This window comes from Nanorana parkeri, unplaced genomic scaffold (genome assembly GCF_000935625.1).
Source record: "Nanorana parkeri isolate BGI_ZX_2015 unplaced genomic scaffold, ASM93562v1 scaffold1551, whole genome shotgun sequence".
Classification (NCBI taxonomy): Eukaryota; Metazoa; Chordata; class Amphibia; order Anura; family Dicroglossidae; genus Nanorana; species Nanorana parkeri.
Genome location: NW_017307819.1, coordinates 326,994 through 344,094, shown reverse-complemented (window position 1 = coordinate 344,094; position 17,101 = coordinate 326,994). Strand labels below are relative to the sequence as shown.

The window sequence follows — 17,101 nt, the reverse complement described above, 5'->3', positions numbered from 1 at the left end:
TCTGAGCTGCCGGCAGCCTGTGTCTGTTTACAGGTGCCCGCAGCTCAGAGGAAGGGCCGGGTTTTAGGCAGATTCGGCTCCCCACAGACGCATCTGTCATTGCCTTCTCCTCCTCCAGCTCCCTGACATCGTGCTGCCCACCTGTGGACCCCTGGTGAGACACCATAGCCCATTTAGCCCACCACGAGAGCCCGCACAACCCACCAGGCCACGTGGAGACATCAGTGCGTCAACACAGAACAACACAGAGTATGTAGCTTCATATTATTTTGTATTGCTGTATAATGTATTGCTGGGATTTGTAGTCCTCTCTAGCTGGTCTCATCACTCCCTCCCCTGGCTGCCTCTCCTCTATATTAAAAAAAAAAAATTGCCGCGTGCGGCGCTAGAGTGTTCGGGTTTCACTTGAAGAAAAGGTGGCAACCCTACTATATATGGCTGATCACATGACCGATCATTGGCATGTGGTTTTCACTGAAGATAACCTCTGCATTCTTGTCATTATGTGCTCAGTTTGAACTGCTTGGATTTGTGATCGATAAAGTTGCATGTAAGAAGCTTAGGGATGCACCGATACCGACACTAGTATCCGTATTGGTGCAGATACTGAGTATTTGGGCGAGTATTCGTACTCTCCCAAATGCTCCGATACTGCGATACCGGAACTTCCGGTCAGCGTGAGATTTTCTCTGACCGGCAGTGCCTCGAGGGATCATGGACCTGGCTTTCCAGCTAATCAGGAAGCTATACGGCAGGTAATGACTCGCCTCCTGGCTTCCTGATTGGCTGGTAAGCCAGCTCCATGCTATTTGGCCGATTCAATGTTGATTGGCCGGAAAGCAGGCTTTCTGGACAATTTGTCAAGGTCTTACCTTGTCCTCATGGTGGCAGCCATTTTGGACATGTGCAGACTGCAGTCTCTTTTATATCCTCTGGTTACATCATTGCTTGCCTGCTGCCTGGGCGTCGCACAGTGATGATGTGGCAACACCTGACTATATCAGTCTGCTCAGGATTCAGGTTCATTGCCCTTGCGTTTGTGCTCCAAGGTGCATCTCTGGCGATCTGAGTTCCTTTGTGTGTTCCTGTGTATGATCCGGTCCGGCTGACGTTTCCTCTGGCTCTCGTTCCCCCGCATCGGCAGACGTACCCGCATTGGACTCGATTCCGGCTTGGACAACTACCTGCTTTGGACTAGACCCTGGCTTGTACGACTACCCGCTTTGGATGTGATCCCGGTTTGGCAGATGTACCCGCATTGGACTTGACCGGCTTGTTCCCGACCTCGCTGCTCCCTGATGAATGTTTATTTATGTTCCTTTAAATAAACAACTTTATTTTACCTGCGTTTCTGTGTGGTCTGGTTTCCTGGCTCCCGTGACGCAATTAGCATCAAGCCGGCCAAACAGCATGGAGCCGGCTTCCCGGTTAATCAGGAAGGCGAGCAGCGAGTAATGACCCATTTGTTGTTTGGCTGGCTCATTGCTGACTAGCTGGCTTCTCAGCCATTTAGCATGGAGCCAGCCAAACAGCATGGAGCTGGTTTACCAGGCAATCAAAAAGCCGGGCAGCGTGTCATTACTAGCCGCCTGGCTTCTTGATTGCCTGGGAAGCTGGCTCCATGCTAGCAGAAGTACTGGTATCAGTACTCGGTATCGGCGAGTACCGAAACATAAATATCGGTACTCAAACTCGTTACCAAAAAAATGGTATTGGTGCATCCCTGAAGAAGCTTTTACAGAATTATCACCACTCACTTTGTTAATGCTGGGATAACAAAATATAAAGAGGTACTGGATATGTATTCTTACTGGAATCTTGGTATGCTTTGTGTATTTCTTCCAGATCTGTGCAGTAATCCAGTTTGATACTTTGCTACTGTGCAGGAGCTTTCTGTAATAAAGACCAGTCCCTACTGCTCCTCTTCTGCAGGGTGACCAGTCTTGTATCCGCTCCCTCCTGTAGTTTTCTGCAGGGATTTCTGCAGGGAGCCTGTAGTGGGTGGAGCCTGCTCCCACACCTCTGCTCTCTGCACAGGCTATGTACAGCACAGTGATTATGTCACTGCTACTTTTACAAAGTAATATCTATGTTTGTAAAGACATGCTGGTACCTTGTGGCTTTTGAGAAATATATTTGGATGAACGTTTTTTAAGCCCAGACATGAGCTTTAACTACGGAATTCTTCAAATGTACACAAAGAAACAGGTTGAAAGCCAGGGGGAACCGACTGTAATGTTGACGGCAGAAGAAAAAAAGATCATCACGTTTTCTAAAACATTAAAAAACCTTCTGGACATTTATTTCAATTTCAGGAGCACAGGACACGTGTCTGGGGGTAGCGGGGGCTCTGCTCTGTGCATCTTGCCAAGTTCATAAAGGAGAGCTATCTCAACTATGTTTCATTAAAATAAGAATAAGACGCATTTATCTTCATTGTGAACTGTGAGTATTCTCAGAAGGGTAACACAGATATAAACAACTGAAATCTCATCAAACAGACTAAAAGGAAACAGTAACTCCACTTTAGCATTACATTTTATTCCTGATTAATCCTGTTCAGAACTCAACCGTTTTAATCGCTTTAACTGTGGATTGTTTTTGATTGCATATTAGAGTATTATTACTCCATTCAATAAATTATGCATTATCATGGTATTTGTTTTTTTGTTGTTGTTTTGTCCTCCTTTTTATTTTTTAGTTATTTAACAACACTGATGCGGGGAAGGCTGTTGTCATTGAGCTGGTACTAACTCTTCAGTTGGTTCTGTGTGTATTCGCCTCCACCGATGATCGAAGGACAGATAATGTGGGATCTCCAGCTCTGTCTATCGGCTTTTCTGTGGCGTTTGGACACCTTCTTGGAGTAAGTATTAGATCTGCACTTTACTTGTTGTGGAGGCTATGGAATAATATGTATTTCTTTAATATTAATAATATGTAATTATCATATTTTTAAAGAAGAACCCAGAGCAAATAATAACTCCGGGCTACCCCTGCACCGCAAGGGTTAAGTGCTGGTTTTGTCCAGGGGGCTCTAATAAAGCCGATATACTCACCTGATCCAATCTCCCGCAGTGGTCAGCACTCACCTCTCCCCCGCTCCAATCCAGCAATGGAAATTTCCCCAGCATCTTCATGTCTAATGTGGGTCAATGGACCTGCATTAGAAGTGATAGCGCCAGCGGTCCTTAGGCCAAGGAGAGTAGAGCTTGCAGGGACTGGTCTAGCAGCATGGAGAAAGCTGGGATCAGGTAAGTAAATCTGCTTTATTCCAGCCCCTAGACCTAAAGAAGCACTTAACCCTTGCAAAAAATAAGTCAAGGCAACTGGACTTGCTGTATTTTTCTTGAAGACGTTTCACTGATCATCCAACCAGCTTTCTCAATTCAGAAACCAGTGAAACGTCTTCAAGAAAAATACAGCAAGTCCACTTGCATTGACTTATTTTTTACAGATATACCATGACCTGGATGAACGGGAAACCTTCACAGACTTAACCCTTGCAGTGTAGGATAGACCCACTGCAAGCGTACATTTTTTATTTGCCTGGAATTCTTCTTTAAAAGAGAACTATGGCCCCACATTTTTTGGCCATAGTTCTCTTTAGGGTCACAGGAGGACATTTACTATGTCCTCAGGTGACCCAAAACTCAGCATATAGCAGGCTATTGCCTGCTATATGCTGACAGAGCAGAGCTGCTCTGCAGCCAGGAAAGATCCCAAAAATATTGTCAGTATACACCCCACCACCTGATTGACAGCTGGTTCTGCCTCTCTAGAGACAGAGCCAGCTGTGCCCACCCCTCCCCTGTCTGTCCCACCAATGAGCGCTCTAGGAACGGAGAGGGGGAAATCCCTGTGGGGAGTGATGACTGACATTCACCGCTCTCTGCAGGGAGAAGATCAAGAACTCAGCGATCAGCGATATATGAGCGCTCAGTTCTCAATCAATAGAGCCGATGTGTGACAGCTTCAGTGTCTCAAGTCAGGTCTAATTATGGAGATGAGCGCATTTCACTCACCCCATAATTCTCCTTTTAGCATAAACTCAAAACCAAAAAAATGTATATATTGCAGCTTATCAGTCCTTAGATGTGGTGGCTGCATTAGCATTATTTTTAAGGATTTTTTCTCCTTTATTTTTACCTTTTAATCCTGCAAAGAACATCCTTCCTATCCTAGGGAGGCAACGCTCACTCACTACACTGTATCTGTGTAGGGGCAGCATTAGCACCCTATGCTAAACTCCTGGTTAGGACTACAAACACCTACTTCTTTCCTCATCTCCATTACATAAGGGGAAGGGCCTTTGTAGATGAAAGCCGATACCATTTTTTGATATTTCAGTTCAGTACACAAGAAGGACATTGAATTTCTGGTAAGATCAATGGATATTTCTCTGTTCTTGAAGAATATGACGTTAGCCTGAAAAAATAAATAAAACTAATGCAGCCACCACATCTAAGGACTGGTAAGCTGTGATATATTATATTTTTGTTCTTTGGTTTAAATATCCTGTAAAGTGGCTTTCTACTTTCTAATACAAAATTGCAAGGATGCTTATACAGGCAGTAGAGGGAGCTCCTCTGCTATGGTCTCAGAGCTGATCTCCGGCAGCCTTGAAATGGTGAACAGCAGGAGAGAATGAATATATATATATAGTAATATTTGGTCTGATAAAGATTCCCAGTTTACTGCTGATGGGAAAACAAGAACCTGATTATAATAAGCTGTAACAAACATATGCAATTCCAGCATAGGATGAACCAAACATAATCATATGTTGCTATCAGTGAAAACTTTATAGAATAATGATCAGCAGATCTAGACACAGAGAAGTTATTCTAGTCATGTGTGAATTTAAATTTTTACTTTGAAGATAAAACGTGGCTCCACTTTCTGTCTCTTGAGTTTTCCCATTTGTCAGTTAAAACATACAGTATCTAAACCCAGTGGCGTCACAAGGGGGGTGCGGCCCACACCCGGATGACACCATTGGAGGGGTAAAACAAATGGCAAACGCACTCATCAATATGTTATCGGCTTTACAGCACGGTGCACATGGAAAAGCCTAATACAGTACAAACAGCAAAAGGTTTTCCCAGCACACTCGCCAGCCAGCATGCAAAAAAACTAGTCTCACCGCTAAGGTTAAAAACAGAGGTTTAGAAGACGTGTATCTAAATCTCTGTTTTTAACCTTAGCGGTAAGACACATTTTTTTGCATGCTGGCTGGCGAGTATGATGGGAAAACTTTTTGCTGTTTGTACCATCGGAGGGGTGTCACCAAAATGACTGACAGCCATTTTGGTGTCACCCCCCTCTGAAAAGTAGGGCACTCGGTCATGGACCGAGAGCCCAACATTAGCTCGAGAGAGATGAGGGGACCCGGCGGCATACATTATCCGGCCGGGTAACGTCCCCTCCTCTCTTTGCCGATGTCCATCACCAAGATGGCTGTCACGTCATCACGCGTGTGCACGATGACATCAAGGCGGGGTGTAACCTGGTACCCTCAAAGGGTGTCATCCTGCCTTGGGCCGCCTCTGTCTAAACCCTAACAAAAGATGATACATCACTGCTTACCAGTCCTTAGATGTGGTGGCTGCATTAGTTTTCTTTTTCAGGCTTTTTTTTATTTTCACCTGGTGATCCTGCTAGTAATACACTTGCCATCCAAATGTGACAATGCTCACTCACTGTACTGTATCTATGGAGAGGTAGTGTTGTGCAGTTAGAAGGGAGGGTTGTGCAGTCCTCAAAGATAGCTGGCAAAAATATAACTGAAACAATTGCATTCCATGAGGGTCTCATGGAAGAATTTGGAAGAATTCATTAGACTCATGCAATCGGCCCCATTCACAAGTGTGGATAGGGTCTTAACTAAAGATAAGTTTTAACTTGTTTGCTGCTTACTTAGAGTGCATTCGATTTTCATATAAGACTACCTTGTCTACACAGTGACCATGCTGCCGTGCAATTTCACTGCGGTTGTCACCCTTTTATAGCAAATGGAAAAATAATGGATCGACAGGTAATAAAGGGATGTTACAGATGGGCTCAGAAAAACAGACTTCTGTGTTAGTGCCAAGGACAAATTGCATCATATATGTCATGTTTTATTTTGCTCAAGGTTCTGCTTTAATACTTATTCTGTAGGCCTCATTCACACTGCTAAGAGCCAGTCCGTACAGATCCGTGCGATGTGCACGGCCATATCGGGCCGCTCCCGGGAAGGACAGGCGCTGCATGTGATTTGTGCGCAGCAGCCTGTTCTTCTCTATGGGCGTACACTCCCCCTACTGCACATCTGTGTCCATACTTGTACGCAGACAGGATGGATCCTGTGTGCGTCCGAGCACGGACACCCGCACGGATGTGCAGCTCAGGGGAGCGTACTCCCATAGAGAAGAACAGGCTGCTGCGCACAAATCACATGCAGCACCTGTCCTTCCCAGATCAGTAGGAGCCGGCTCTTAGCAGTGTGAAAGAGGCCTAAAAGGGATGGAATTTTACCTTTCCTATGAGGCAAAGGACAGAGGCATCCCCAGGCCGGCTGTCACCAAGTGCAGGGATGTCATCACGCACGCGTGTGACATCATTGCACAAGCGTATGATCGCGCATGAGCGTAATGACGTCACGTGCACTTAACTGCTGGCAGGCCATTTTGGTGATGGACGACGGCAAAGAGAGGAGGGGACTACATCTGGCGGGATTAGGTATGCCACCGGGTCCCCTCCTCTTTCGTGCAGCTGTCAATGACCTAGTGCCTGACTTTTTAGAGGGGGTGACACCAAAATGACTGTCAGTCATTTTGGTGGCACCCCCTCTGATGGTGTCACCAAGTGCGGGCCGTATTCCCCACACCACCTTATGATGCCACTGGGCAAAGGGACTGATCATTCATTATTTATTGACGTTTTCCAACACACTGTAAAATTTCAATGATAATGAGCATTTTCAGTATGTGCGTTATTATTGCCTTACCTACTCCCCGGGATTACCTGATAATCTCCAACAGTGCCCCCTCTTCCTTGATCTCATGCTCCCATGCACCACCAAGTCTCCTACTCTTTAAGAATTCTCTGTTATTTCCTATTATTATTATTATTGCAGGTATGTGATGCCTATCGCAACCTTTCTCAAACAGAATACTGTGGCACCCTGGGGTGTTTTCTGGCTTCCTCAGGGGTGCCTCGAAATTGTCCGTCCTTCCACCATGCTGCTGCAGCTGTGGCTCCTACTGTGGTGATAGGATTCTGATGTGAAGGGGGGCACTCTGATGTAAAAAGGGACTCTGAAAGGAGATTCCTGGTTTCAGCGGGGACTTTGATATAAAGGAGAACCCCTACTTTTTTGTGTTTTTGCATGGGGTTGCCTCTTTAAAATCTATTAGACTGGGATGCATCATTTTAAAGGGTGCCATGACTGAAAAAAGGTCGAGCAAGGCTGGTTTATTGATAGAAGCAGGAATCTTAATGTGTTGTTCTACAAGAAATGTTATAACAAGATAAATAATTACCAACTCTTTTACTCAGCTGCCGGGAAGCTTTGATGTCATATATTTAGGAAATGTGTCTCTCAATAAGAAGGACCATTGACTTTAAGGCAGTGGTATATTAATGCTTCTGTATTAGCTATACACATAGACAAGAAGACACTTCAGCGTATTACATTATCATAAACCATAATATAGCGCTACACCAACAATAATTATCACACTAAGCAATAACCTTAGCAGATACAATTATGTTGCATTTACGATTCAAGGAGAATCTTTTGGTAGCAGGACCGGAGCACTGATAAAGAGCAATGAAAACAATACATAAAAGTGTCTGAAGAACTCTTCTTATTGACCATCACAGGCAATCGACTTCTTCCTTTTTATTCTCTACACTATAAAAGAGAAAAGTGGTTGTTATGGGCAGCAATAACCGCTGCTCTATATTCATATACTAACTAGACATGTGCGATTCGTTTTGTTCCGAATTGAAATTCGGATGAATTTTCGGAAATTCTCTAGCAGTAGGTCGTTCGAACGTTCGTCTCGTTTTCGTTTCTTATTCATTTCGTTCGTTGGAGCAAAGTGACATTAGAGAAGGAGAAAAACATTTTCCCCCCTCAAATGTCACTTTGCTGCAAACGAACGAATGAACAAAACGAATAAGAAATGAAAACAAAACGAACGTTCGAACGAACTACCGCTAACGAATTTCGTCCGATTTCCGAATCCGAATTGACTTTCACACCCGAATCCCGAAAAACGAAATAACACAATAACACAAATCCGAATTTAAAACTAAACGAAACTAAACATTTTTTTTGGCAGTGCACATGTCTAACTAACTAACTAACTAACTAACTAACTAACTAACTAACTAATAAAGCCCAACTTCAGCCAAATGTCCTTTTTTGGGGGGGGGGAGGGGGGCTTGGAAAGAGCAGGGGAGAGTTACAAAATGTGCAAGATTTGTATTTCTGACTGGGTCCTATTGGACAAATTGGGTCACTCCCTGTCCTTGTGACACCAGGACAGAAGATGAGAGAAGTAGTTGTCACTAGGAAAGGAATGCTCAGATGGTAATGAAGAAAACTTGTCAGATGTTTTAGCACACAGTTCCAAAAAGTATTTGTGTCTGACCCTGTTGGAGAGATTTTCCATGAGGAAATCTCAACTATAGGCATCAGTGACGTGCCGTGCCTTCTGTGCTGGGTGAGGCATCCCCAGCCCGCCGAAACCTCGCCCCGCGTTGCCAAAGCCCCGCTCCCAGCTCAGTAACCAAGCTGTGTGGGAGGAGGAAGGGAGGAGACAGGGAGGAGCTCGTCAGGGAGGAGCTTACTTGCTCGTCACTGGGGAGGCATCGAGATCGATGTCCTCACTGTTTTTTTTTTTAATTGGACAGCTTGGACAAATGATGCTTTGCCACCGGTCCAAGCCATCAACAGAGCTTACGCCTCTAACACAGTAGAGGCTGTGACAGCTCTTGCCTACCAAGTTAGGTTACACAAGCAGTGGGGTAGCCCGCTGCTGTGTAACCTAACTACTTGTCAAAAGTTGGATGCAGCACTGCCTGTAATTAACAGGCAGGGCTCTCTCCATGGCAGGTGACATAGCGGGGAGACTTTCCCTGCTGTATAACCTGTAACAAGCCAATCTGAATGGAGAAAAGGCTGTCAGCTTCAGACTTGAAGCTGACACCTTTTTCCTTCATAATACTAGGTGAGGCTCTGCCTCACCTGCCTCCCCTGACCGCACATCCCTGATGTGCATACACACTGCAATAGAAACATGACAAAGGCTCTAACCTTTCACTGCTCTTTAAAAAAAAAAAGTTCTGTCTGGAGTTGGGCTTTAAGCATGAGGCCCAATGTATTTTAAAAGACAATAAGACAACATCAATAAAAAAAAAACTAGACAGCAAAGGAAACTTATCACTTCCTCCTGTAGATATTGTGCTGGGGAGATTTTCAAAGTAAACTTTTGAAATAAACTCTCCAGCTTTTTTCCCCAATTGTGAATCCAGATCAGACAAATATACAGGGCCCAGTAAAGTACAGTATTTCTTTACATTTTTGCCCAAACACAGTCCTCATGTTTCTGAACAGCTCCAACTCTTTTAGCTCAGCTTCCCTGAACTTCCTGTCCAGTGTAAGATAACAAGGGACAGAGTAGTCTCCAGCAGCTGTCCATCTACTACCTTGGAGAAGGGAGGAGCAGGGGGCAGAGGAGTAGTTTTCCCTGATGTGCCTGTGTGTTTGCGGACCAAATTTGAAAGAGCTTAAACATGTTTTGACTTTAATATCACTTCAAATTACATCCTTCTGTTTTGGGGTTCCCTGTTTTGTAACTCACAACATCTAAACCATCCTTCTGCTGTTGATTATTAGGGATAAGGTTCAGGTTTGGGTTTGGGTTCAGTTCAGACCCATGAGTCTGACCTGAACCCAAGCTGGTTGTAGTTCGCCGCACAGGTGAAGCTAATGGCCAGTTCCCCTGACTGCCAAACCTCTGTTTGCTGCTGCCAGAAGTCATTAATTTAATAATTGTATTACTATCACCACTAAATGACAGTTTCCTGCTTAGGGTCATGCAAGGAGCAACCTCCATTATTGGTTGCTAGGATGCAGGCAGTCGCCTGTGTCTTAGCAACCAATGGTGCTTTACGGATTGCACAGTAGTATTGGTTTTTATGATGCAGACACCTGCCAGCATCCTAGCAGCCAGCGATCCCCCTGCCCAGGGGTGTAACTAGAAATCACAGGGCCCCTTAGCAAAATTTTGTATGGCCCCCCAAAAAAAGGACCTACCTCCAGAACACATTCCCACTCACTGCTACAGAGCCCAACATAGACCCCGCACTGCCACCCGAGGCCCTCTGTAGCCAACCTGATACCCTGCAGAGCCCACCTGAGACCACGCGCAGCCCACCTGAGACCACGCGCAGCCCACCTGAGACCACGCGCAGCCCACCTGAGACCCCGCACAGCCCACCTGAGACCCTGCACAGCCCACCTTGCAACCCCGGCGGCCTGCACGGCATCAGGGGGACCCCTTTGTTCCTCATCCTGGCCGGGCCCCCCTGTGCCCCAGGCCACCTGGGTCGCTATGGAGATAGTTCCGCCACTGCCTGCTGGGTTGTTTCAAATTGTGAATAAGCCAGAGAGCATTCAGGGAAATGTCACTGACAGTATTGGTGGTATGGTAGTGGTGGGGTTATATAGCAGGAGTTTAAGCACTGGCCACACCCTTTCCCACCTGGCGAATAATGACCCTTGGGGGCCTTGTTCAGGTTTTTCCCCAGTCCACTAAAAAGTTACAAGTGACTCTGGTGCATTTTCACAGTAACTTACTAGCTCTCCTATAACATGGCAGAGGTAATGACAGGTTTTAATTGCATGTAGGAATTTTAAGGCCAAACGCTCAGAGAAAATTATAATTTACACAGCCTACTGGGTGTGTAAATTATCATGAAAAAGGGGCATGTTAAGTGTGAAGGGCTGCTATATATAGTATGACAATCTTACCTTGCGGTATGCTACCTCCTACACCTAATGCCGCACTTCCAGGTGGTGCAGGGAGTGAGGGATGTGACCCAAGCAGTGAAGTGCTCCAGTTACATCCTCGACATGTGCACCAGCAAAAAATTTGCTTCGTTTCGATTCAGATTTTGTGTTATTTTGTTTTTCGGGATTCGGGTCCGAAAGTCAATTCGTTTCAGAATTCGGATTCGGACTAAATTCGTTAGCGGTAGTCTGTACGAAAGTTTGTCTCATGTTCGTTTCCATTTCGTTCATTCGTTGCAGTAAAGTGACGATTAGAAGGGGAAAAAAGGTGTTTTTTTTTCCAAATGTCACTTTGCTGCAACGAAATTTCGTCCAACAAACGAAATTTGAAATTTGGATTCGTTTGCATTCGCTATATCTGTAATTCGGAATTCGGATACATCCGAATTTCCGAAATTTTGTCCGAATGAAAACGAATCGCACATGTTTATCCTTGACCCTCCTCACTACTTGCCCATTTGAGTAGGGGCAGAAATGTGACACTTTCCCCCTTTCCTCCAATCACATAACACCTTATATTCTTTGAAAAAAAATACAAGGCATTTTGTCAATAATCAAGTAGCCACTCCCCCAGAGGCTTATGTTTAGGAGCCAGCATGCTGCAAGTTAAGAGTTGATGCTTTGCAGCCGCCCTCCACACATAACACCCAGCTTTTTAATGATGATTTTAACACCCAGAGTAGTATGTAAATTATTATTTTTCCAGGAGCTTGGCTGTAATGGCCAAGCTAATTTGTAAGCCCAATAGTAGGTTCTGGACAGGCTTCCTGGTCCCAGTAGATATGGGTCAGATCAATGCCTACAAGAAATGAACATGAGCAGCTTTCTAGCCCCTAGTGTCTTGAGTATGGGTTCAATACTTTCTCATAAAATATGAAAATAGATAATAATGTCTTAACTTGTAATAAGCTATTGTCTTTTGTCTTAGATTAATTACACCGGCTGTTCCATGAATCCAGCAAGATCTTTTGCACCCGCAGTTATAACAGGAAACTTTTCTGCTCATTGGGTGAGAATAATTCCTTCACTGTGTACCAGTGCCTTGAGTCTAATTCCATTATATACAAAATAGCGAATCACCACATGAACAGGGACACCACACCCCTAAATATACAGAATGCAACAATTAAGAAAAAGATGGGGCTTTTAAGGTGTCATCTACCAAATGCAGAGAGACCCAGTTCAACATAATAACACAAAAATCACATATTATGAACAAATATAATGTTCTTTAGTTATTAAAATTCATGATTAACATATCGAGAAAATATAATCAAACTGACCTATTTCCACTGATTTCAATTAATGGCACAAAACCTCCCTGGAACACATATAGATACATACTGTATATATGACAATAACCTATTAACATTTATCTCCTTAACATATCTTTGTAGAATTTCATAAGTAGTCATGTTCATCCAAAAGTGCTGTGTGGTGAATTTGCTGTCTAATTATGCAATTACACCTATCATTTCCGTACAGTGTTAAAACTAAATTTCTATAACATTTATATAATGTTGACTAATTAATTGTTTCTATATCCACATGAAAAATCAGGATAGTTAGGACTCATTTTTCCATATAAAGTGTTTGTATAATGTTTGTAGAAAAAAAACAAGGAAATGCACAGCAATGACATTTTCCAGGTCAGCTATGTGTGTATCCCATGGTACCTCTATTATACAGCAGGTGACATTTGCAATAGCCTACTGTAATACAACGAAGGAACAGAAGATACAAAAACATGATGTAGAGGTTAATGGAGTGTGCTGCATACAGCAGCCTCACATTACAAATGCTGGTATTTACTGCATATTAATACAACTGTGAGAGGTCCGTTTTATGATCATTCTCAGCTTTTTTGCTGCCCATCAAATAGATTTGCTGCATTTATACAGTTAATTTACTGATCACATTTGCCCATGTGTTTTACCCTTCTAGCGTAAGGTCTATATGCATACCTAAAACCTAATGTTTTTAGTTTGGAAGGAAGGAGTAGAACCCCTGCACGGTTGTTATTCCTGTCTGTGTCCTCAATGGGGGGAGTAATTGTTCTGGTTGTCACTGTCACCAGGATAGAAAGTGATAAAATATACAAAATGTTACATTTTGTTGCCAGAAGAAGATGTGAAAGTAAATCTTCTAATAGGGACACTTGTTCTAGAAACAGCTGCCCAAGAAGGGGATTCTCACCACTTCGTAGAGATTTCCTGTCACTTCCTGTTGCATCTCCAGGACAGGAAGTAAGGGAAATCTCTGCATCAGGACACAAACAACAAATAATACAAATTATAGTGGTTTTAAAAGAGGAACTAGACTCTAGAAGCTGTGCCTAAAACTAGTTAGATAAGGGGCAAAGAACTAGTTACAAGCTTCTCCCTGCAGCTGATATTTTCACTGTTATTGACTTACCATGCCATGTTCTGCACTTTGTAACTTGGCCATCTTGGTTGAGGCAGGGCTTGGCTTCCTCATGTCAGAGCATCTAGCATGATTAGGAGTGAGCAGCACATTAGTGACATCACCAAACCTCACCTCATATCCCATGAGATAAGCTGTCAAAAGCACAGTGTCATAATGTCACACAGCAGATATACAGAATAGCTAGACACCCTGACAACCAGGAAGTACACTAATTTTCAGAAGGAATTCTAAGCAAAAGTTACATTTTATCAGTATACTGGTAAGGCACAATTAACTAGGGCTGTTACTGATTAAATTTTTCGTGTTCGATTAATCGAAATTCTTTTTAATCGATTAATTTCGATTAATTGCTGTATGTGCATAGGCCAATGCCTTGGCTCTGAGAGCTCACATGGGACTGAGGGTAAAGGGCTACAGACACCTAGGACATTACGGACTCCAGCTTCACAGTGCAGATGGGCCCTAAACTGATTACAGTAGCACTGTGTATTGTAGAACCTTGACTATTGAGCAGACTTAGCACAGAAGTCCAATTCCTGCTTCTCCGGTGCCTCCAACAGACAAAATTCCTCCCAGGTTTTCCATCCCAGGAACAGCTTCCCCCTTCACTGGCTATGAACCTCCTTGTTATTGGCTAAGGAGACACATCTATTCATAATACACCATTATTGGGTGTTCTGCTCTATTGCAAGGTCACATCCAGAGAGAGCTTAAGAAAAGCCAAATTACCATAAATAACCTTTACATATTTTGTATGCTCCTTAGCTCCTTCTAGGGGCCATAATTTGGTATTACAAGATGACATTTGAAAATACATTTATATTTACTTATAAAGACTTATAAAGAAAATATAACAAGAGCATTTGTATAGTGTATCCATCCATACAGAATGACATTCACAGAGATTTGTGAAGGATGCTGTTTCTGCAAATTGTTTATAAATAGATCCCTTGGTGTCATCAAGTAATTAAAGGGAGTTCTAGCAACTATAACTGAAGCTATGATTTTACAGTCCCGGGACTCCAAACACTGTCTATTTCTAAGTCTCTGCAGACATTGTAACTAAGCTTTGCCAGCCTTGGGACCACCACATTCTAATTATGCGAGCCAGTGGTCATCCAAAAATACATTAATTAATTCCGTTATCTTCCCTCGCTGCACGTTTGCATTGCTTTATTATAGAATCTGCATGACTGGCTATTGCCAGCAGTGAGCAGTGTCATTTGTTTCAACTTTTTTTAAAATGTAATTTTAACTCAATATTACCACTCCCAAATGAAAACTTAATTACATGGTGGGCAGTGTGCCCTTGTATTATAATATTCTGCAGTTGAATAGCCTCAGATGTTTTACCCTTTACCCCTCTTGTGGCACCTGGGATGTACAACAATGAGTGATTGCATTCCTACAGACACTTTCTTTCCCCACTTCAGTCTTATGGTTGCCTAATAAAGGTCCCCACACACCTTACGATAATCGTACGATAATCGCGGGAAATCCGCGGGACTTTGAACTTACGGACATGTTCGAAAACCCGCCGAGCATCGTACGACGCAAGCGCACACTGCCCGTTCGGCATTGCGGTCATCGGAAGCCCGCCCCTCAGGGGGCGTGGCTTGCGATCATTGCAAGTACAATCTGCCTATGCAAGATAGGCAGATCGTACGTTTTTTTTAAAAATACCTTACAACCATCGCAAGACAAAAGTCTTGCGATGGTTGTAAGGTGTGTGCCCAGCCTAAGGGTCAGCACACATGTTACAATCTCTGTAACAGACAACTTTGTACAGACAACTTTATCTCTATACAGACAACTTTAATACATTCTATACTCAATTATAAAGACCTGCCTAATCTTTCCAACCAATTTGTATCCAATCAGAGTTGTTGGTAGATCTAAAGGAGAATGTACAATCAGATTGTAACACATGTGATGTGCTTTAGGAAAGCTACATGACTGGTTTGAGACTGTAGATCCACCCATAAGCATTCAGCAGGGTCTGAATGTAGAAAGTCATAAAGCAAATCAAGTTGAAGTTTGTTCTAAAAAGTAAACACAAAGGGGGCGCCTTTCCTAGTGCAGAGCAATTTATTTCAATAAGCACGAAGTGAAAAAGAGATAAAATGGTACTCACAAACATGAGTGTTACACAGGCATGGGATGGGAGCTGACATGCAGTAAGACATCCACTAGACAATTCCTGTGTGTGAAGACGTTGACGCATTTTATCTCTTTTTCACTTCGTGCTTATTGAAATAAATTGATTTGCACTAGGAAAGGCGCCCCCTTTGTGTTTACTTTTCAGATTCCCAGCTTTCCCGGCTTCTTTGGGGCAGCATCCTGCAGTATGCCTGAGAAGATTTCCCAGTGAGGACTCATAGTTAGTGGCGCTTCATTGTTTTTACTGTATTGAAGTTTGTTCTAGCTTAGGGAATATTAGCAGTTCATTCAACATTTTACTGGCGTTGCTCCTTATTATGACATTTTCATTTCAGGTGTTCTGGTTAGGACCGATGCTTGGTGCGGTCATAGGATCTCTAATCTATCACTATGTCCTCATCCCAAACACCAATACCATTTCAGAGAAGCTGGCAATCCTGCGAGGAGAGTTTGAACTTGAAGAAGACTGGGAAGAGAGGGACATACGGAGAAGACAGTCTGTAGAGTTACACTGACCACAGACAATGCCAAGGACTGGGATGACAGACAAAGTCTGATCAGGATGAGAAGAATGTTCAACTGCATTTACAAGAAAAAGTCATGGAACATAAATGACAAACAGTTTAGACTGGTAAAAGCTTAATCATACATGCTAGTTACTAAAGTCATTATTAATGTTCTTTAGTCACGGCAAAATTACAAAATAATATAAAGCAACGGCCATATGACTGTGCACATATACTACACACATATACTCTTATTTATTTGCCATGCCACCTATCCCTATATGGCTGTGCATTCTCAGTCCATAGTGATGAACTGGAGCTTGATACAAACCCAGTTCGCCTGAGTTCACTCAAGCCCACCTAAAATTATGACCGACACACCCCCCTCCTAGCCAATTAAGTTGTGGCAGGTGCATTTCCCACCCCACAACTACATGTCACAAAGAGGCATGAAATCCCCTGCCGCAAGTGATTGGGTTACGAGGGGCGTGTGTTGGTCATAGTTTTGAGCGGGCTTGGGCAGACTCAGGCAAACTGAGTTCGCATCAAGCCGCAGTTCATGACTAGCACTCAGCCATTTGGTTAGCTGGCCATATGACCTGAATTTTAGCTGATAAAGGATTCTAAGTTGTAGTTTGAAGGGAATTCATCTAGTACCTGCTGGCCAAAACACTGCAAAACCTAATGTCCTTTGTAATTCCAAAATTCCAAAATGTTTCATTAGCCACTAAATGGAATTGAATACATAAAGTATTTGTTGTATATTATAACAATCTCTAGTTAACAAATTGCAAATATGGGGATTTTCTTATGAATAAAAAAAATCATCCCTATATCCTGTGCCCATTATGCACATTCTGAATATCAAAGAACATACATGTAAATCACAGAGAAGGTATATAATTGAAGAACATTGACTTCACTGACTACAAAATGGTAA

The 17,101-nt window shown here is 43.2% G+C and overlaps 1 protein-coding gene across 1 annotated transcript in view; it reads left to right on the top strand.

The window, feature by feature from the left end:
• Positions 1 to 16,246, top strand: part of LOC108798750 (aquaporin-2-like) — a 20,439-nt gene extending 4,193 nt beyond the window's left edge. Inside the window, exons 2-4 of the mRNA XM_018570533.1 lie at positions 2,702 to 2,866; positions 11,997 to 12,077; positions 15,991 to 16,246. Of these exons, the coding sequence (XP_018426035.1) occupies positions 2,702 to 2,866; positions 11,997 to 12,077; positions 15,991 to 16,170 (426 nt within the window). The 3' untranslated portion in view covers positions 16,171 to 16,246. The remainder of the gene's footprint in view (positions 1 to 2,701; positions 2,867 to 11,996; positions 12,078 to 15,990) is intronic.
• Positions 16,247 to 17,101: the final 855 nt, after the last annotated feature.